The sequence below is a fragment of the Nilaparvata lugens genome, unplaced genomic scaffold, assembly GCF_014356525.2.
Source record: "Nilaparvata lugens isolate BPH unplaced genomic scaffold, ASM1435652v1 scaffold5596, whole genome shotgun sequence".
Lineage (NCBI taxonomy): Eukaryota > Metazoa > Arthropoda > Insecta > Hemiptera > Delphacidae > Nilaparvata > Nilaparvata lugens.
The window spans coordinates 1-19,226 of NW_024091404.1; the positions used below are offsets into that span (position 1 = coordinate 1).

At 33.8% G+C, this 19,226-nt stretch overlaps 1 protein-coding gene across 1 annotated transcript; it reads right to left on the reverse strand.

Annotated features, from left to right (window-relative positions):
• Positions 1-652: 652 nt before the first annotated feature.
• On the reverse strand, positions 653-10,097 carry LOC120356037. Its single transcript, XM_039444820.1, has 3 exons — positions 10,002-10,097; positions 7,169-7,277; positions 653-5,998 (listed from the first exon to the last, which is right to left on the reverse strand). Exons 2-3 carry the CDS (start codon positions 7,247-7,249, stop codon positions 3,485-3,487), a joined length of 2,595 nt encoding a protein of 864 aa, XP_039300754.1. The 5' UTR covers positions 7,250-7,277; positions 10,002-10,097; the 3' UTR covers positions 653-3,484.
• Positions 10,098-19,226: the final 9,129 nt, after the last annotated feature.

Here is a 19,226-nt window from a genome sequence, read left to right on the forward strand (position 1 = left end):
AAAGAAAAGAAAGAAAGAAAGAAATATTTATTGCCAAAATCATTAAACAAACTTTACAAATGTGAAAAATATAAAAATTTTCATATACAATACATTGCAAAAACTTAAAATTAAAATATTTTCCATTTAAAAATCGATTATAATATTATCATTGGCGTTACCAGCAAAACTAAGTAGTTTGAGCGATGGCAACGAGTAATCAGTCGGCTATAATTAGTGGCTTGAGATTCAGTCGAAAATAGAAAAAATATAATAAAGAAAAAAGAAACATATGGAATGTATGAAAAACTAGAAAAAAAATAAAATTTCAATCCGAAAAGAAGAAGTACTAAGAGTGAAATACTAAGAGAGCAGAAAAACTAGAATGAATTCATAATAATTTAAAAACTCAAAAGAAAAAGAGATGATTCATGTAATTATTAATCTACAATTCACTGTACATATGTAATCCATTTAGTAACATAATGTAATTCATTTGTAGCATATATGCAATTCCTTTTGTAAGCAAAGAGAGAATTAGAAAAACAATACAATACAGTACACATGACACAAAAAATAAAACTTAAACTCAGAGAGAGAAAATTAATCTGGGAGTATAGCCCTACTAATAATAAATTCAGAGGAACTGAGGAAGACAGTATATGTACATCAAATTAAAATATTTTAAGTATGATATCTTCTGTCTTTATCCAGCTTTCAATTTTTAATTTAAGTGCTTTTGTAGGTTTTCTTGCAATGAAATGTTCTGGCATAAAATTAATAAGCTTTTTTGTTGTATAGTTGAATTGTCTTCTGCATATAGTTAGATCTGTTCGAGGAACAAAGCATCTATTTACTGATCTAAAACTATAATTAGTTGAATGAGGTGTAAAAAGATGTATATGGTTGCTGATATATTTAACAAGATTTCTGATATACAGTTGCCTAACTGACAGAACTCCGAACTCCATAAAAAGTTGCTGGCTAGGGTACCTTCTATGCACTCCTAGTGCTGCCTTGAGGATACTCTTTTGAATAATATTTAGTTTATTGAAATGAGCATTAAAAGCACCACCCCAGACCCTAATTCCATACTGAAAAACTGATTGGGCGTATGCAAGATAGACCATTTTACTTAAAGATTTCTCTTTTAGTAAGCTCAATTTATAGATTAAGTTTTTTTATAGTAAGTTCATTGCTAACAGATTGAATAGGTCGTATTAACACTATCCCATTTACAGGAAAGAAAAACTTTCTTAAACTATTCTATAAACTATTAAAAACTACTATATAAAAACTAGGTATTCTATTTCTAGAGAAAAAATATTCTATACATAGGTATACTATGCCTATGTGTACTCTCATTTTTGCTATGGTACAATTTTCTGGGGAAACTCCCCAGATAGCCCACAAAGTGTTTTTAATCCAAAAAAGAGTTCGAAAGTAATAATATTTGGCTTTAAGCGCGAGACTCTTGTAAAGCATGTTTCAAAAAATCATGACACTGCCTTCTATCAACATTCATCAATTAGGTACGGTAACTTACTAATATATTTTGTTGTCTCACATAAATTTCAGTTTAGTGCAGAGAATCACCAGTATAATATCAGGAAAAGAAATTTAATAGCCAACCCATACACAGAAACTCTACATTAAATTTTGAAAATACTCCTTTTTATGCCGGATTGCGACTATTTAATAAACTTCCAGAAGTCACTAACAGAATTGAATGTATTACATTATTTAAGAAGGAAATCAGGTTAATTAGGAGATGTTATTTCATCGACGGATTTTAATTATGATATTTCTTACAATTCCTTTACTGTTTATATTAATTTACAATATTCAGTAAGCTTGGATCTTAGTTTGTTATATTTAATGAATTTGCTACTGTTACAAATGATCTATTCTTGGTTATAACTATAATTTAATGAGTAAATATTAACTTACTCTTAGCATAAAATGATAAGCCTTTCTTCTCATAAGCATCAGGTTCAAATTACAAGTGTGTTGACTGCTTTTAGATAGCATTTGTTCATAAAACTAGTTTCATTTACATTAAAATTGACATTGAAATCAGCATATAATATTAAATTATAATAACATTTATATGGCACATAATCTCGTATATCACTAAGACAGCATAGAAAGTTGTTAAAAAACTAACATCATTGTTATAGGGTCTGTACAATGACAAAACAATTATTTTTTCATTTGGAAGTTCAATTGCATTAGCTTCACAAACCATTTCTATACAATTTCCTTTACTTCTTTAATTCTTTGAATTCCAATCCATTAATTAAAAAAATTGCTGCTCTACGATGAATAGATTTTTTTCTTATGAATGGAAGTTAACTAATGGTATGTTGAAAAACACACAAACTTACACATAACAAACAGTAAGTTTAAAATGGATTCAAAGAATCCAAAAGCAGGCTTCAGTCGGTTAGTGAATATTTTATAATTTCTTTACAAAATTGAGTTCTACAGTAGTTGAAAGTGATAAAACCCTCGATTTGATTCTAATAGACAAAGCACCTAAAATACTGCATATTTATACTACCAGACACCAACATACAGTTCAAGAGTAGTTTTTATAATTCAGGATATTGACTAAATAATAAGATTCTTACCTAATAATTAATTGATAAATTAATACTTCCTACCAAATTTACTGCGATGCGAGTAAAAAAAATTTTGTTTCTTGTGTATTATCTCCACCGCACCTAACTCGATTGCGAATTATCGATGTAGGCTATCGAAGTGACATGAATTAAGGTAATCACTACACGACTCAACCATTTGGATTTATAAAATCACTTCACTTATAATTATGGGCTAATTTATTAAAATTAATAAAAACATGTAGTATCATTTTTATTTAGAACATTTCAACGTCTAGTTAATAAATCTGATTCAATTTGACTTGAATAATCCTATTTTTGATAAAATTTAAAGTAAATAATATGATTAACAATAAATCATTTTAACCATGAAATAACGAATAATTAATTAATAAATCATATGAAAATAAGCATAACATATATTATCTAGTATCAACTTGTTTATTTTTACATTTAAACTTGAAAATGGCCAAAGTAGGCCGAAAATAGTCTTTGAAACGTTTCAAATAAAAAGGGTACTACATGATTTCATTTTGTTTTTATAACTTTATACTTAGGTCGCCAATCACCTGAAAAGATGCAGCCTTCTACATACCAAGGTAATTAATATACTAGTATACCATTAATTTACAGTATACTTATTCAACATTTTACATAATACATGCAGTATTGATGATAATCAACAATATATTCCTCATTTTGATCTGACATGGTAAAATTCACCAAACGATGTATTGAATATTGCAAATTGAATGAAACTGATCTACAAAACCAACTATCTGTGTACGGCTAGAGGTTTAGTTTTGATTGGAAACTGGTTGTTGCAAGCGCAATCGTTTAGCAACTGTTGTTGCAAAACAGTTGCTCCGTGGGCTCTCGTCTTAAACTTCAGTGCTTGCATGCTGACTATAGCAACGCCTACAGTACCATTTCTTAGATTTGGAGAGAACTTTCACTCCACTACACCTAAGATGAAAGTTCTCCAAACAACCACTGCATGATACACTATCTTCACAAGAATCCAACTTGCATTCTGAACAAAAAAATGGATGATTGTTTCTTTTGAATTTTACCAAACTTTCAATACTTTTCCACGCGTCCGATGTGAAGTACTTTCTTATAGATTTTATTTCACATCTACTGTCCAAGCATCCAGAGCTCACCTTATTCTCATTCACTTCAACTTCATGTTTCTCGACAACTTGTCCGTCAAGTGCGAGGAAGGCTCTATCTCGTGTGATAAACCACTGGAGCATCAACAACTGCCGATCCCTACTCTTCTTTCTTTCAAACGGAATCATTCTGTTTGATTTCCCTTTTTTTCTCGGAAGCCCTATAACAGTACTATTAGCACCCTTTGGCCTGCCCTTCTGTTTCATTTTTTTGGGCATGAGAGGTAGAACAGGGGTTTCACCTGTTGACAGTTTTGTTTGTGGCATGCCTAGTCCCTCATTGAGGTCACCCACACTAGGAATTTCTATAAATGTGTTGTGGTGTACATTAAAACTGCCAATGTCAACTACAACTGAACTTTCTTTAACAAAGTTGTTTTCCACAGACACTTTACTATCATGACTGATTTTCATTGTTTGTCCGGTATTTGTTGAACTCTTCTTGCCACATGATTTTGCAACAGGCGAAGCATAATCATGGTCCAAAATGTGTGCATTGCTGATTAAGCTGGATTGCTGCATTGCTGACTCCTCTGGATTTTCGTCGAACAAGATGTGTTCGTGACTCATCAAGGATGACTGATCTAGATTTTCCTGATGGGTTTCTTCAGGTGGATCCACAAAAGACACTTCATCAAGATGAACCTCACTGCCACAAAAGGTTTCAACCTCCACAACAGAAACTTCTTTATCAAGTTCCCACAGTCTAATTATATCATTTAAAACTTGCATCCTTTGAGGAAACTGTCTACTAGATACTTCCGAAGCAAGTGTAGCTATTTTCTGAATTTTTGTGATGGCCATGCGGTATTTATCATTTTGTGACAAAACTTTCTTCGTAGACACAGATGACTGAGTAATGACTGCCTCTGCAAGACTTCTTGTGGTGTCTGTTAACATCAAACGACTATTGTTCAAATAGAATTCCTTAGTCCATCTTTGTGGGACAAGAATACTGTCAAAGAGAGGCAGAGAAAGTTTTTCTCTTACATGCAAGACATGGTGGCAAGGTAGATTGTAGGAGTAGAAGAATCGGCAGCTACATCTACTCTCTGAAGTCGTTAGGAGTCCTTGTGATGATGCAATCTGGAATTCACTAATTGAAATTTCACTAACTATTTGAACTTTATCTTTGAGAGCAAATCTATCATGAATCAAACCAAAAGCATATGGGGTGAGAACATGCAAGTAACAACTCTCATCTTCATGCACAATATCAACATTTAGAGGAACTTTCAAGAGAACTTTAGCAGCTTTTCCATCTCTCTCTGCTCTCAAACTCAACAACAAACATTCAAGATTTTTGAAAAGATCTGGAAGCCGTGAATGTCGCTGGACAACCTGCATGACTTTGGAATTGATCGATTCTAAGCGGTTATTTGTTCTGTTTCCAAAACTAACCGCAGTCTGAAGAGCTGGGACCCATTCTTCTTTTATTGGATGCCAATTTTTTTCGAAGTAATCGATGAACTTTATTAGTTTTAATCTTTTAATTTCATCATAGATGGAGTTATATTCATCCTCATTTTTAGAATAGGTCAATTTCTGGGCATACTCTTGGTACAGAACTCTTTCTCCACTAGAAATTCCCATCTTTTCACAGTTGATTTCTCTTTTAAATGATCTTAATGTGTGAAATAAACAGATCAACATTTCTGCCCTTTGAAACCCATTTTTAAAAGACTTCCTCTCTTGGAAGTCTTTGTCAGTCATAATTGTGACTGTATTTTCCCAAGCCGGATTATGCTTCTTGAATACCTCAACCATTTTATCTATGGTGAGGGCATCTTCTGAAGCAAGCAACATTAGAGCCACAATTTCTGAATTGCCATTGCCGTCCTCTACAATAAGAATGTACAAGGGGATTCGTAAGTTGGAAACTTTGTAAATTGCATCAACAAACAAAATTTCAGGATAAGTTGAGTAAGTTCTTTGCATCTCAATGTCCTGATAGAATAACCCAAGAAATTGATTTTCTTCATTGCTCACAATTTCAACAATATTACCATCTTTGTTCTGAAGATACTTCAATGTGTCCTGTAAACTGTCTTCTGAATCCTTTTTTGCATTGAGGTTGTGCAAGTCCTTTAACAATACCTTCTTGGAGGAGAGAAGTTCAGCTTGAAGCAATTTCTTGTTGACCCTCAATTTCAGCATATGCTGCACCATTTCTCTGGTTTCAATGTCTAGCTGACGCTGTCGAGGTAGAAGTGAATGAGTCTCCTGTAAAAAAAAACATTGATCAACTTACTGATGGAAATTACTGAGATATTGCAATTATTCATGTGCTAATGAATTAATCATTGTTATTAGACGAAAATCCAAATTAAATGCTGAAAATTCCCGGGCTGACAAATAATTTTTGAATAGTAGTGCTCACCGAATTCTATCTAGCTGTTTACCCTGTTGTCAATATTGCAGTAGCAGAAGTCTTCGGGGTGAATTACAGCATTTAATCTGGATTTTCGTTTAATAATAATAATTGATCAACTGGAAAAAATGATCAAAGAATACAATTTAGTATAAATGTTGCAGAAGAACCTCTACTATCTGAACTGATTGAGACCGGGGTTTCTATGGCAAATAAATATTCATAGGCATGGGCATATAGGTTCAGGGCATTTTGATGATGTACTTATGTATGAATCAATCAATCTGTGCTATGATGATTGTTAGGTAATTTGAACATCAAGTAAACCTATTGTTTGATTACATCAATAATTGAATATAATAAACAAGCAATATAGTCATGACAATTTGATCTGTTTTTAATCATTTCAATGCCAATTGAACCTAGTTCAATTTAAATTAGAAAACATTATAACAAAATAAACAATGTTTTATGGAGGTTTTACTTCAACGTTCCACTTTTGCCGGCAGAAGAGAATTTCTAGAAAACATACCATTATTGAAAAAGAGCACTGGGTATTTTAAATTCATCTTCAAGAAAAAAATCCTGCTGAGCCTAGGTACACATGGGCGGCAATTGCAGTAACCTCATCACGACTGCAATTTGCGGTCGACTAGTTAACTCGGGCAGCAATGCGACCGCACCGCTGCCGTCCAGTGCATGTGTGTGCTGCCTTATTTGTTTCTGTGGTCGTGTGTACTGCAACTGCCGCTCGTATGTACCCAGGCTAAGGATTCAGTGACCATTTATCCTTTATGCTATCACTTTGAACAAGACGCAATCATTGTTGTGTGTTAATTTTGAAATGTTGCTGAGACAAATTGAATAAATTTGATAAGTGCCAGTTTTAAAGAACTTTTTTCACTTGCTTGCAGGTAACTGATATTTTTAAACGCCGAATTTTGGGTGGCAAAAGAAGGGCGTTGAAAACACCACTGTTCATAGGGCCAATAAACAATAATTCATAATTGAGATTAGCCTACCTGATTTCGATCATGATTGTGCTCGTCAACGCAGGAGACCAAATCCAAAGTGTTGCCATCAGAAGAAACCCTGAATTTCATGACGAATGGACAGTTCTGTTTGTAGGTGCTGTAAAAATACACGTCAGAAAATTATCAAATAAATTATATTATTCATTGGTATCATGCATATTAAGTCAGATGAGACTTAATCTACCTTATGTTGAGCAGCGGTTACAGTGAATGGTAAAAGCGGCCTAAAACGGAGAATTCTGATTTTATTCAAATATAAGTCATGACTAGCACTACATGTTGCATTTGTTATGACAACCGATAATGCATTAGTACTGCTAGTAAAATTAGCTCAAGAAGATACTATAGAATGAATACTTCTTATTCAGCTGAGTTTTTTTCTGACATCCTTAACATGCATGGGCTAATTACCGTTTCTAATGTCGAATAAATAATTAAAAGAATAGAGCAAGGTAAACACCATTAAAAATCGTTAATCTGAAACATGATACGATTGGTGTAGGTAGTATATTTTACCTGCCCAGTTAGTTGGCGTCAAATTTGTTAGAGGCGTGCCTCTAAGCGGTGTGGCACACCTAACAAATAAATAAGCTTTTCCTAAAGCTCCATTCATATCCACCGACAACGACCGACAAGCAGCGTGCCCGACATCGAACGACAAGGTATGATTCAATGTAATTTGAGTGGACACGTCGTTCTGTGTCAGTGCGGTCAACTGTGGGGAGCAAACCTTGATGGTCGATTTCGAGCACGCTACGTGTCGGCCGTTGTGAATTGAACTACCTAAAATGGTCAGTTGGCTGCTGCTATATTAACTTAAGCAGACATATTAATGAATGAAGAATTACAAATGTGACGGAAATTTTTTTGGCATTTACATTGATTAACTAACTAACTTATCATAGATAACGTACATCACACCCCCTGTTGGTTGGGGGCTTTGAGTCGAACATCGTACTCAAGAATGTGTTGGAAACCAAAACTCTTGGAGTTGCCTTGGGGTCCCTTTTAGTTGTCTCCTATGACAAGCAGGGATACTGTGGGTTTCAACACATTCTTGAGTACGATGTTCGACTTGAGTTGCCTTGCCTTCAAACTCACGGTATCTGCCCCATCACGCAGTTTCGGAGGGGCAAAAAAAAACCCAAGACTAGAGATGGGTGAAACTCCAGGCACAAATGTGGGCAAGAGGATAAGTCGAGGGTCGCCGGGCACCCTAGAGGCAGTTTGGCGTCCTCTCTCTTGGTGGAAGGGCCTACAAAGGAGGCCAGGAGTGGACTCACGTAGGTCACGAGTTTTGTGGTGAGAGACAAAACCTCACCACTGCTCAAAGAAGGGCGGCCATTTAAGCAAAACTTCTTGGGAGAGGTGAGGCTTTTGACCCTGCAAAGTTTCGGAGGGGCAAAAAGTAAAAACCCAAGAGACCAGATGAGTAAAACTCCAGGCACAAATGTGGGTCAAGAGTCAGAATGCTGAGTCAAGGGTGGCCGGGCGCCCTATAGGCAGCTTGGCCACACCTTCCTCAGCGGAAGAACCTACAAAGGAGGCCAGGAGTGGAACTCACGTATATCACGAGGACTAATCAGTCTGAAGAGACTGGCAAGCATATCACACTTGATTGCAACAAGCAACCAGATGATGAATGGGATGTTAGTATAGGGAGAAACTCCTGGTTCTTGTAAAGGACACAGGTATTGGTTTGCCTAACTAATATACTACTTGGGAACTCAATAAGCTTCGTTTGACTTGTGGGGTTCTTTGAACCTTTGGATCCTTGAGTCCATCCCTTCAAAACAATAATAATGTACAGCACATGTCTACTTGGCGTCAGTTGATGATAAATATATATAAAAACAATGTACCTAGAATACAGGTATTCTAGGTACATTGGACAAAACCATAAAAATTAACATAAGGTAATGATTACAGACTACACTGTACAACCTCTTGTGTAATGTGTAGGCCTATAGACAGCCCATTAATTTCTAGACCTATTCTGGCATAAGATAACATGAAAAATTCGAGAGGGTCTGCGGTGGAGACCAAGGGAAGTAGGATCAGGATAGAATCACTTATTAGTTTCCCTATTGTATGCCTAAAGGATATTGTACAAAATTTCAGCTACCGTAGTTCTCTAGATATCCATGACAAGTGGAGAATTGGTGATGATTGAATTAGTGCTTTTTCTTTTATAGATACAGAGCAGAGATTAACTTAATTCACCTTGAAATGTTGTTATTCTATAGGTCCCAAGTTAGACTAATTTGTGAGGTGTGTAATAAACATAGAGTTATGAAGGGAGTTTCAGCTTAGATGAATCATGTGAAGGCCAAGCCAAAATAGATTATTGTTTTGTAACCGACACACTCTAGCCTACACAGGAAAATAAGTCCTCTAAATCTTAAGCTAGAACCAAATTTTGCTAGAATAACGAGTCACAATAACATGCTGAATCCATTATAACAATAATTTTGAAAAATCTGGGGTGGCCAGTAAGTTCACTTAAGACGAGAAGGCAACAAAAGGCAACACCGTATGCGTTAGGCCTGATCCTGACATTTATTTATTTAATCGCATACTTTATTTAATTTGTTTTTTATATTGCATACGGAAATATAGGTAATTGGCTAATGATTGAAAAAGCATAAATTAAGCCCATTTTTAGAAGTGGTACCTATGTTAGACTACGAGACTACCGTACCTAAAGACTCGATAAAGAAAGCCACAAAGCCGGCAATTATTGTTTTATGATTTCAGTAATCAGTCAATAAATACGTAGCCATAGTCATTTACCGTATGCAAATGCAAAAAACCAACTTACCTTTGTTTTGGTCGAAGTCCCTTGGACTTGCTTCTTGTAACACCACTATGAATACATTTGTAATTTAGTTCGTAGTACACGAGCTCTTCTTTTATGAAACGTATACTCCTCTTCTTCTTGCATTTTCTATTGTTCTGAATCGTTTTAAAAACATTGAATAAAATCGTTCTTTTCTTTTTCAGTAATAAACTTTTTTAAATCTTTAAAGGATGTAAACTTCATGATAATATTTAGAAATCATAACCATAACCAAAACCACAAACCACTCACATCAACCACATGTGTAAATAGTCAGCCGTGCATGCGCAAGCGAAAGCGAAATAGATCCGTGACGTCATGACTTTACCGGAAAGCGAATTGGATCCGTGACGTATAACTTTACCGAACCCGAATGGAGTTACGGTTACCGTAACTGTAACACTGCGAATTAACTGCAAAATCCACAACAAATCTATAAGCTAACCCAAGTAACAATGACGACAATGTTATAGAAGAGCAATCTTATGGCTACATTTAATTGAACTCAGGTACTTTCAATAAATAATACAAATAGTTTTTGGTCTTACTTACATTATTTCTAATTTGTTTTTATTTTTGATTCTTCAACTAACCTAAAAATTTAGGTTAGCTGGATGACAGTCAGCTGTTGGGCTAGACTTGACAAGGCTAGTGAGCGCGAACTATTCAAATACTCAAAATGTTTGTAAACGCAGATAGGAGCTTGAAATTCTGCTTAAATAAAACCATTCCGTTACAATAGTAACAACGATTCATTTTGTCATGGGAGTAGAATATTATATCATTATATGCCTACCATTCACTGAGAGCTTTGATAATAATTTATTTTTTATTACTATTCTTTCCTCAATATAGCAAACTCAATCGGAGTATAAAGTTTTCAATAATGTAATGATTTCAGAGATATTTTTTGCGATAAATATAAAATACTTCTTCTTCACTGACAATATTCTTTTCGAAAGTTTGTCTCATAACTATAGTGAGATCCACGTTTATAATGGCAGTATAAAGATAGAAGAATAGCGATGCCGTTCTCTGCAATTATTATATTTCTACACTGTCAAAACATAATTGGCAGCGTTTTGGACCTAGAAAAGGATAGTACCACCGGCTTTGTAGAATGATAGACAAGGTTAGCAAAACCAAAGTTGATCAACTACTGTCATATTATAACGTTGACCTCACTATAGTCTACAGTATTAAACCATTTCATTTTAAATAATTTTGTACTCAATAATGCCTTTATACATTACCTATTAATCATAGCTAAGTTGATAACGTTGCCCGGTTCACAAAATCCCGTTACATTTAATCATGCTTATATGTCACGAGAAGACTTCTGATTGGTTCTCATCAATGTTTTAATCACAGTTAAAGTTTTACAAGCTTTTGTGAAGCAAATATATTTGTATAACAAAAAAGTGCAATAATTGAATTTTCAATTACTGTAGTCATTAATTTTTAGTCTTTGACTCAACTTGTTGTTGGTAATGTTAATCTATCAAGTCATAACTATAATCTCATGTACCGTAACAGTAACTGTAAGCTTTTATAGTAACTGTAAAAGCTCAATGAAGTAACGGAATGTAGAGCCTTTTTTAAATCTCTTTTACATAAATGTGCTACAATAAACTTACCGTACCGTAGGTGCTGCAATTTTATTGAAAGGTGATTTCAGATACCTCCAGTTTGAGGCTGAACAGGCAGGTGCTTCTTGAATGTTTTCATCAGAAATAATGACAGAGAATTTGAATACTTATGTACATTAATTATTTGCTGAGTGATGATGAATCAAAGACTACATTCATAAACAAATATTTTGACACGTCTTTCAATCATGAGAATTAATTCAAAAAAGCTCTCCGTACTTAATTTTATTTACAAAATGTGCCGGGCACTGTCTTTATTCAGGCCTTTTCCCAAGTTATAATAGTAAATTTAATACGCAATAGACTAGAGCCATTATTGTAAGTGAGTTAGCGAAATAAATTATTTTCTCTCTCTATTATGAACGGCCATGACTTCGAGTTTCCCATGATAGATATTTAAAAATTGTGGCTCCGAGTCGTCGAGGAATGTAGATTATGGAATTATCTCTAAAACTTAGCCTTCTTGTCGCGACATAAAATGCGATAAGTGGAAAACAGCAAGCATTGAAATTATAACAAACTACCGATTTTGCAGTTACTATTTGGTCCAAAGCTGTAGAAGCCACGCGACGATTGGTCAAATTGATTCCATTCGCCCAATAGGAGACCTGGTTCTAAATACAGTAGTGGGGCGATTCCCCAGCCGACAGACCAGATTACGTTTCGGAGGACACTTTGCTAGGAGCACTACGAGAGTAAAGATGTAGCCATTATGTTTCGCCCTTTTGGGCAAGTTTATGAGTTATCATTTTTAGTTAATGTAGGAGCTAGTTTTATTTTTTATTAATGTTTAAATTTACTAGTAGTGCCATGTCCTGAAAGGTTTAATTGTGTTTCTTCATCATGTACGAATAATTGTTTCTTCAAATAACCGCTAAGGTACGTAAACTAAGGTTAAAATATAAGTTAGGGAAATTAATTAAGTGAAACTTCAATCAAAAGATTTTATCAACAAAGCCTGTTATTTTTTCAAGTTAATAATATGATTGAGAATAATCCTTTTGATTTTATTAGTGATGGAAGATACTTATAATTTTTTTCTACAGAAGTATAGAAAGTTTTCAGTTACGTTACATTTGAGTTATTGTTTCTGGAGATATATTATCGTAGAGTATTGCTGAAAGTCAGGAAGATAGCCTTAAATTGAATGAAATTTTTAAGAATTGTTCATATTGATTTATGACATTTTTTAATTTATATTTTTCAGACTCTGTTTTCTTATGTCATTAAGGCTTTTGAATGATTTAGTAAATTTTTTATGATAGAAATCTTAATAGACAAAGAAGAAAGTTTTTCTTTTCCATGAAATTAATATTAATGATGTTGGCTAGCGCACAAGTTTCCAACAATACTAGTTGACTACTATATGAAAATTATATTTGATTTCGCAAACCAAACGAAAAATATCATAGAAGTTAGCATCATTTCAATCTGAATTATTCCTTTTCTAAAAGCATTATATTAATTTATTACGAGTGTTTTCATAAATGTTTGTATATTAATGACACTCTGGCAAGTAAATTTGTTTTAAATCTGTTAAATTTTGAGAATGAAATCAGAACGTCAAGATAAAATCTAATTAAATAACAGAATAAACTCCTGTTTAGCTTTTGATGAATTGTAGGAAGAGTTAGAAATTAATGCTGTAATACATTTATTTACAGCGGTTCATGTGTGTCCCCAAACCAACTTCTTGTACTACCACCCCTTTGGTTCCGCAACTTTATGTAAAACCGCTTCAAGACACCCGTTCAGACGACAGGTCTAGGGACGTAAGAGGACGTCGCCGTCAAGCCAAATTCAACCGGTAAAAGCTCACCGCCAAAACAAGGTACTGTAACCCCGACGATAAAGCAACGTACAAACCAACGAAAGTGCAGTGTAGTGAAACAAAGGTTCATTCGAGATGTCAATAAAAAGTGGGGATTCAAAATATTATGAAATGGGTTATATGGTTACTATTGACGAAATTTGGGTTCAACGGGTTTTTTTCTTTCTTGAGTAATTTCATGTTGAAATTGATTGGTTATTTTATGACTGATCTTGTTTGGTTTTGTGACGTATTGCTATCTAAACGGGGATAGTAATGCGCCCCCGAATCAGATGAAGAATGTCAACAAGTAACATGATTGTTGTTTCTGTTGTTCGATTTTAGCTGCCAATGTTTATTGAAGCTGTTTGTATTTTTCTATTATTCAAATTGTAGTGTTATTCTATAGTATAAACCTATTAAATCAGGCATGGCAAGATTAATTGAAGTTTTCTTGACTCTAGCCCGTTCACCTGCATGAATTAGGTTAGACTCAGGTATTTTCTAGATGTGTCGGCCTATTTCTAAATTCTAAATTTTATGCAAAATTATCTTCTTTTGGCACACAACTGCGCCGACTCTGCTGTCTAGAGATATTTAAATCTCTGGAATTCAAATTTTCTAAAAAATTAAATTTTTCATAACTTACTCTAATCATACTAGATCAATTTTTCTGAGTCTATACTTAATAATTCATTCTGTGAACGTGTTAACTGTCAATATTTTGGGTTTGGAGTTGAATGAATAATTTATTGTTGCTACTCCAATTTTTCTGAAGTTTAAATAATTGTAGATGAAACAGGAAGTTATTCAGTTATGTTAAACCATTAAAATGAAAATCTTTTGAAGTGCTTAAAGATAAAGTCAGGTATCATTGAAGCTTAAGTTGAAAGTATTCTAAAACTTCATATTGAAATTGATCATTCATTGAGAAATTAAGGGTTTAACGTTAGAATAAAAAGGAGTAGGAGAAACTAGGATATGTGAGAAACAACTGATTCTAAGTGCTGAATAAATTTTTGTATTCTGTAATTCCGTGAATGATGATAGAAATTATTGTAATGTCAACGTACGTATTCTGGTCTCACGTCTGGTAGTTGAATATCATTATAGTAGTAGTGAATGTGAATATTGAGATTTTAAAAGTCCACTCAATTAAATTAGGAAAATTCGGAAATTATTATGGGAGAATGTTTGAGGAAAATAGGAAATTTTTTTGATAAGTTTAGGTAGATCGAAGGTAATCAGAGAATAAATAGGAAACTGTTTTATTAGTTATTGTTGATATGTAGTTTTGAAAAGTTGACGAGTAGTTTTGGCCTTGAGATGTTTAAACTAAATTATTGGGTATTGTAGATTGAAGTTGAAACGATAATCAAATCCTTGGGAATTTGTATGAAAATAAGTTGATTCAGATGAGGTTGTTAAGTCCCTTTATCAGTAATGTTTATTCTCGAAAAGGTGAATCAGTTTTATTATTGGAAATATTGTTTTTTAGGTGTGATTTTTGCGGTAGGCATGCGTAGTGATAGTGTAAAGATCCGTTGTGCTGATGACGTTTCCTGTAGACTGTGGGGAATTTTTTGTTTGTTTAGTTGAGACTCAAGATTTAGAGGAGGACAAGGGGATGTCCTGCCGGTGTGTGTTGTTGTTGAATTTAGTTAATCGGCGCGAGTGTAGGTCCGTGTCCAGAGAACGGAGCACTGCCCGAAGTTGTCCATGTAACAAATCAAGGAATCTAGCTGTGACTAACCTTGCAAATTTGTACGGTGAATTGTATAATTTTAGCGAAAGGCACCGAAGATGGTGTGAGCTAAGATTTTTTTGTATCTAGTAAACGGTCTGGTTCATTCGAGAGTTATGGGGCTCGTCAGTAGAATAACGTAAACCGAAATCTAGAATATTTAGTGAGTCTTCGTAGTGATTGTAAGGAAAACAATCAGCGTAATGCAGTTTAGGGAAGCCCAGTCAAAAGGTTCGTTAATGTTTGGTAGGAAAGTCAGCCGCAAAAACACAAGTAATAATTGGTAAAAAAAAGGGATATTATGGAGTTTAAAGTTACTTAGAAATTGGTATGGTAACGAAAATTGAAAGTTTTAGACAATGAATATTTAAAGTGATTAGTTAAGGTATACAAATAAAATAACAGAGAAACTTTTTCGAGTACCTAGGTAATGTTAAAATGGTTATCAGTGAAAGTAGAAATAAATATTGGAACAGTACTGAACGGGTTAAATTAAAATAAAATTAACAGTGAAATTCTTCTAGTTGAATTTGAAATGAAAAGGGAAAATCTCTTGAGTTAAGCATGAGTTTAAATTATTCTGTAGTTGAGAGTTGAAAGGTTGATTAAAAAGTTAATTGGGGATATGAAAGTAGAAATATAGGAAAATTGTGTCAAAAGGAATAGAATTTTTGTTGGGAAAATTAATTGAGGTAATTAACAGTAGTAGGACCCTTTAGAGATAAGTAGTCAAAAGAGAATTTAAATAAAAAAAATAGGAAAATCTTTAATGAAATGATAAATTTTTTTAATGATGAATAGTAAAATTGCAATCAAGTTTTCCATGTGAATAAGTTGGGATATTTTGAGATCTAGTAGAGTAATTAATTGAAACTAGTTGGATATGAAGTTTATTGTTGAGAAATAATTATGTGAGGCTCCAGTAAGGTTTGAAAATGTCAGTGAACTTGAGAATCAGTAATAGTGTATTAGTAGTCTATTAATGTGTTAATGTATTGGTAAATTTCATAATGTTGGTAATCAGAAGGCAAGCAGCAGCAGTTCATCAATGCTAAGTTAGAGCTGAACTTTAATATTATTAAATCATGCCTTGAGATTACTCTTCCAGTGTTTTGAGAAAATGTCACGTACTTTGAGTTTGAGATAAATAACCATGATCGCTGTCGAGTCAATTTATCTAGTTGAAGTTGTAGGCAGTGGAAAATGACAATACTCTAGTGAGAAGCGAAATACAGAATTATTATTGTCGATAGTCTGGCACTCGATCATAGTTTGTTTGACTAGCGTTCTGTGGTAGAGGTTTCCTACTAGAATATTATAATGAAAAGTGTTTTTCTCATGAATGTGGAATGCAAAATCGCGCTTGTGTCATATAGCTCTCGCGTTGATCTAATAATGCAATTTCAACCATTATTATCTTTGAATCGTAGTCTATGTAGAATAGAATAGTATTGCCCACTGAATTGCTTTATATGGTTAAAAATATGTTGCACTCTCAACTCTATAGTAATGATAGTTAAATTTCAATACATTCAGCTGAGTGAAAAAGTTTCATCCTTTACTATTATGATCAAACGTACTTCATATTTTACAACAGCAGAGTAACATAGAACCAATTAAAACTATGATGTCTTTTAAACGTTTTCCCTTGTTAGAGTTTGCCAAGAAAATAACCAGGGACTCAATAAAGTGATTGAAGTATTCAAGATTATTATACTCGGTCCGTCTTTAGTGTCTACTTAAAAGGTGGACACGCCCATATGTTTTTGTCCTGACTCTTGCCACAGTTTTAAAGACTCTTGCCACAAATCTCAATTAGATATACATTTTGCTGAATTTCGGAATGATTAAAGAGATTTCTTTTGAAGAGGGCCCGCTTCAAATTGGATCCTACTATCAATCCAGAAATTCAACTCTCCAAATCATACAGAATGCCTCTATGGTAACATATCCTGATTAGATTTCTTTTTGCGTGTTTCACACCGGAAGGAAGGGGAGTGTGCCGGGCACTGTCTTTATTCAGGCCTTTTCCCAAGTTATAATAGTAAATTTAATACGCAATAGACTAGAGCCATTATTGTAAGTGAGTTAGCGAAATAATTATTTTCTCTCTCTATTATGAACGGCCATGACTTCGAGTTTCCCATGATAGATATTTAAAAATTGTGGCTCCGAGTCGTCGAGGAATGTAGATTATGGAATTATCTCTAAAACTTAGCCTTCTTGTCGCGACATAAAATGCGATAAGTTGGAAAACAGCAAGCATTGAAATTATAACAAACTACCGATTTTGCAGTTACTATTTGGTCCAAAGGCTGTAGAAGCCACGCGACGATTGGTCAAATTGATTCCATTCGCCCAATAGGAGACCTGGTTCTAAATACAGTAGTGGGGCGATTCCCCAGCCGACAGACCAGATTACGTTTCGGAGGACACTTTGCTAGGAGCACTACGAGAGTAAAGATGTAGCCATTATGTTTCGCCCTTTTTGGGCAAGTTTATGAGTTTATATCATTTTTAGTTAATGTAGGAGCTAGTTTTATTTTTTATTAATGTTTAAATTTACTAGTAGTGCCATGTCCTGAAAGGTTTAATTGTGTTTCTTCATCATGTACGAATAATTGTTTCTTCAAATAACCGCTAAGGTACGTAAACTAAGGTTAAAATATAAGTTAGGGAAATTAATTAAGTGAAACTTCAATCAAAAGATTTTATCAACAAAGCCTGTTATTTTTCAAGTTAATAATATTGATTGAGAATAATCCTTTTGATTTTATTAGTGATGGAAGATACTTATAATTTTTTTCTACAGAAGTATAGAAAGTTTTCAGTTACGTTACATTTGAGTTATTGTTTCTGGAGATATATTATCGTAGAGTATTGCTGAAAGTCAGGAAGATAGCCTTTAAATTGGAATGAAATTTTTAAGAATTGTTCATATTGAGTTTATGACATTTTTTAATTTATATTTTTCAGACTCTGTTTTCTTATGTCATTAAGGCTTTTGAATGATTTAGTAAATTTTTTATGATAGAAATCTTAATAGACAAAGAAGAAAGTTTTTCTTTTCCATGAAATTAATATTAATAGATGTTGGCTAGCGCACAAGTTTCCAACAATACTAGTTGAGCTACTATATGAAAAATTATATTTGATTTCGCAAACCAAACGAAAAATATCATAGAAGTTAGCATCATTTCAATCTGAATTATTCCTTTTCTAAAAGCATTATATTAATTTATTACGAGTGTTTTCATAAATGTTTGTATATTAATGACACTCTGGCAAGTAAATTTGTTTTAAATCTGTTAAATTTTGAGAATGAAATCAGAACGTCAAGATAAAATCTAAATTAAATAACAGAATAAACTCCTGTTTTAGCTTTTGATGAATTGTAGGAAGAGTTAGAAATTAATGCTGTAATACATTTATTTACAGCGGTTCATGTGTGTCCCCAAACCAACTTTTGTACTACCACCCCTTTGGTTCCGCAACTTTATGTAAAACCGCTTCAAGACACCCGTTCAGACGACAGGTCTAGGGACGTAAGAGGACGTCGCCGTCAAGCCAAATTCAACCGGTAAAAGCTCACCGCCAAACAAGGTACTGTAACCCCGACGATAAAGCAACGTACAAACCAACGAAAGTGCAGTGTAGTGAAACAAAGGTTCATTCGAGAATGTCAATAAAAAGTGGGGATTCAAAATTATTATGAAATGGGTTATATGGGTTACTATTGACGAAATTTGGGTTCAACGGGTTTTTTTCTTTCTTGAGTAATTTCATGTTGAAATTGATTGGTTATTTTATGACTGATCTTGTTTGGTTTTGTGACGTATTGCTATCTAAACGGGGATAGTAATGCGCCCCCGAATCAGATGAAGAATGTCAACAAAGTAACATGATATTGTTGTTTCTGTTGTTCGATTTTAGCTGCCAATGTTTATTAAAGCTGTTTGTATTTTTCTATTATTTCAAATTGTAGTGTTATTCTATAGTATAAA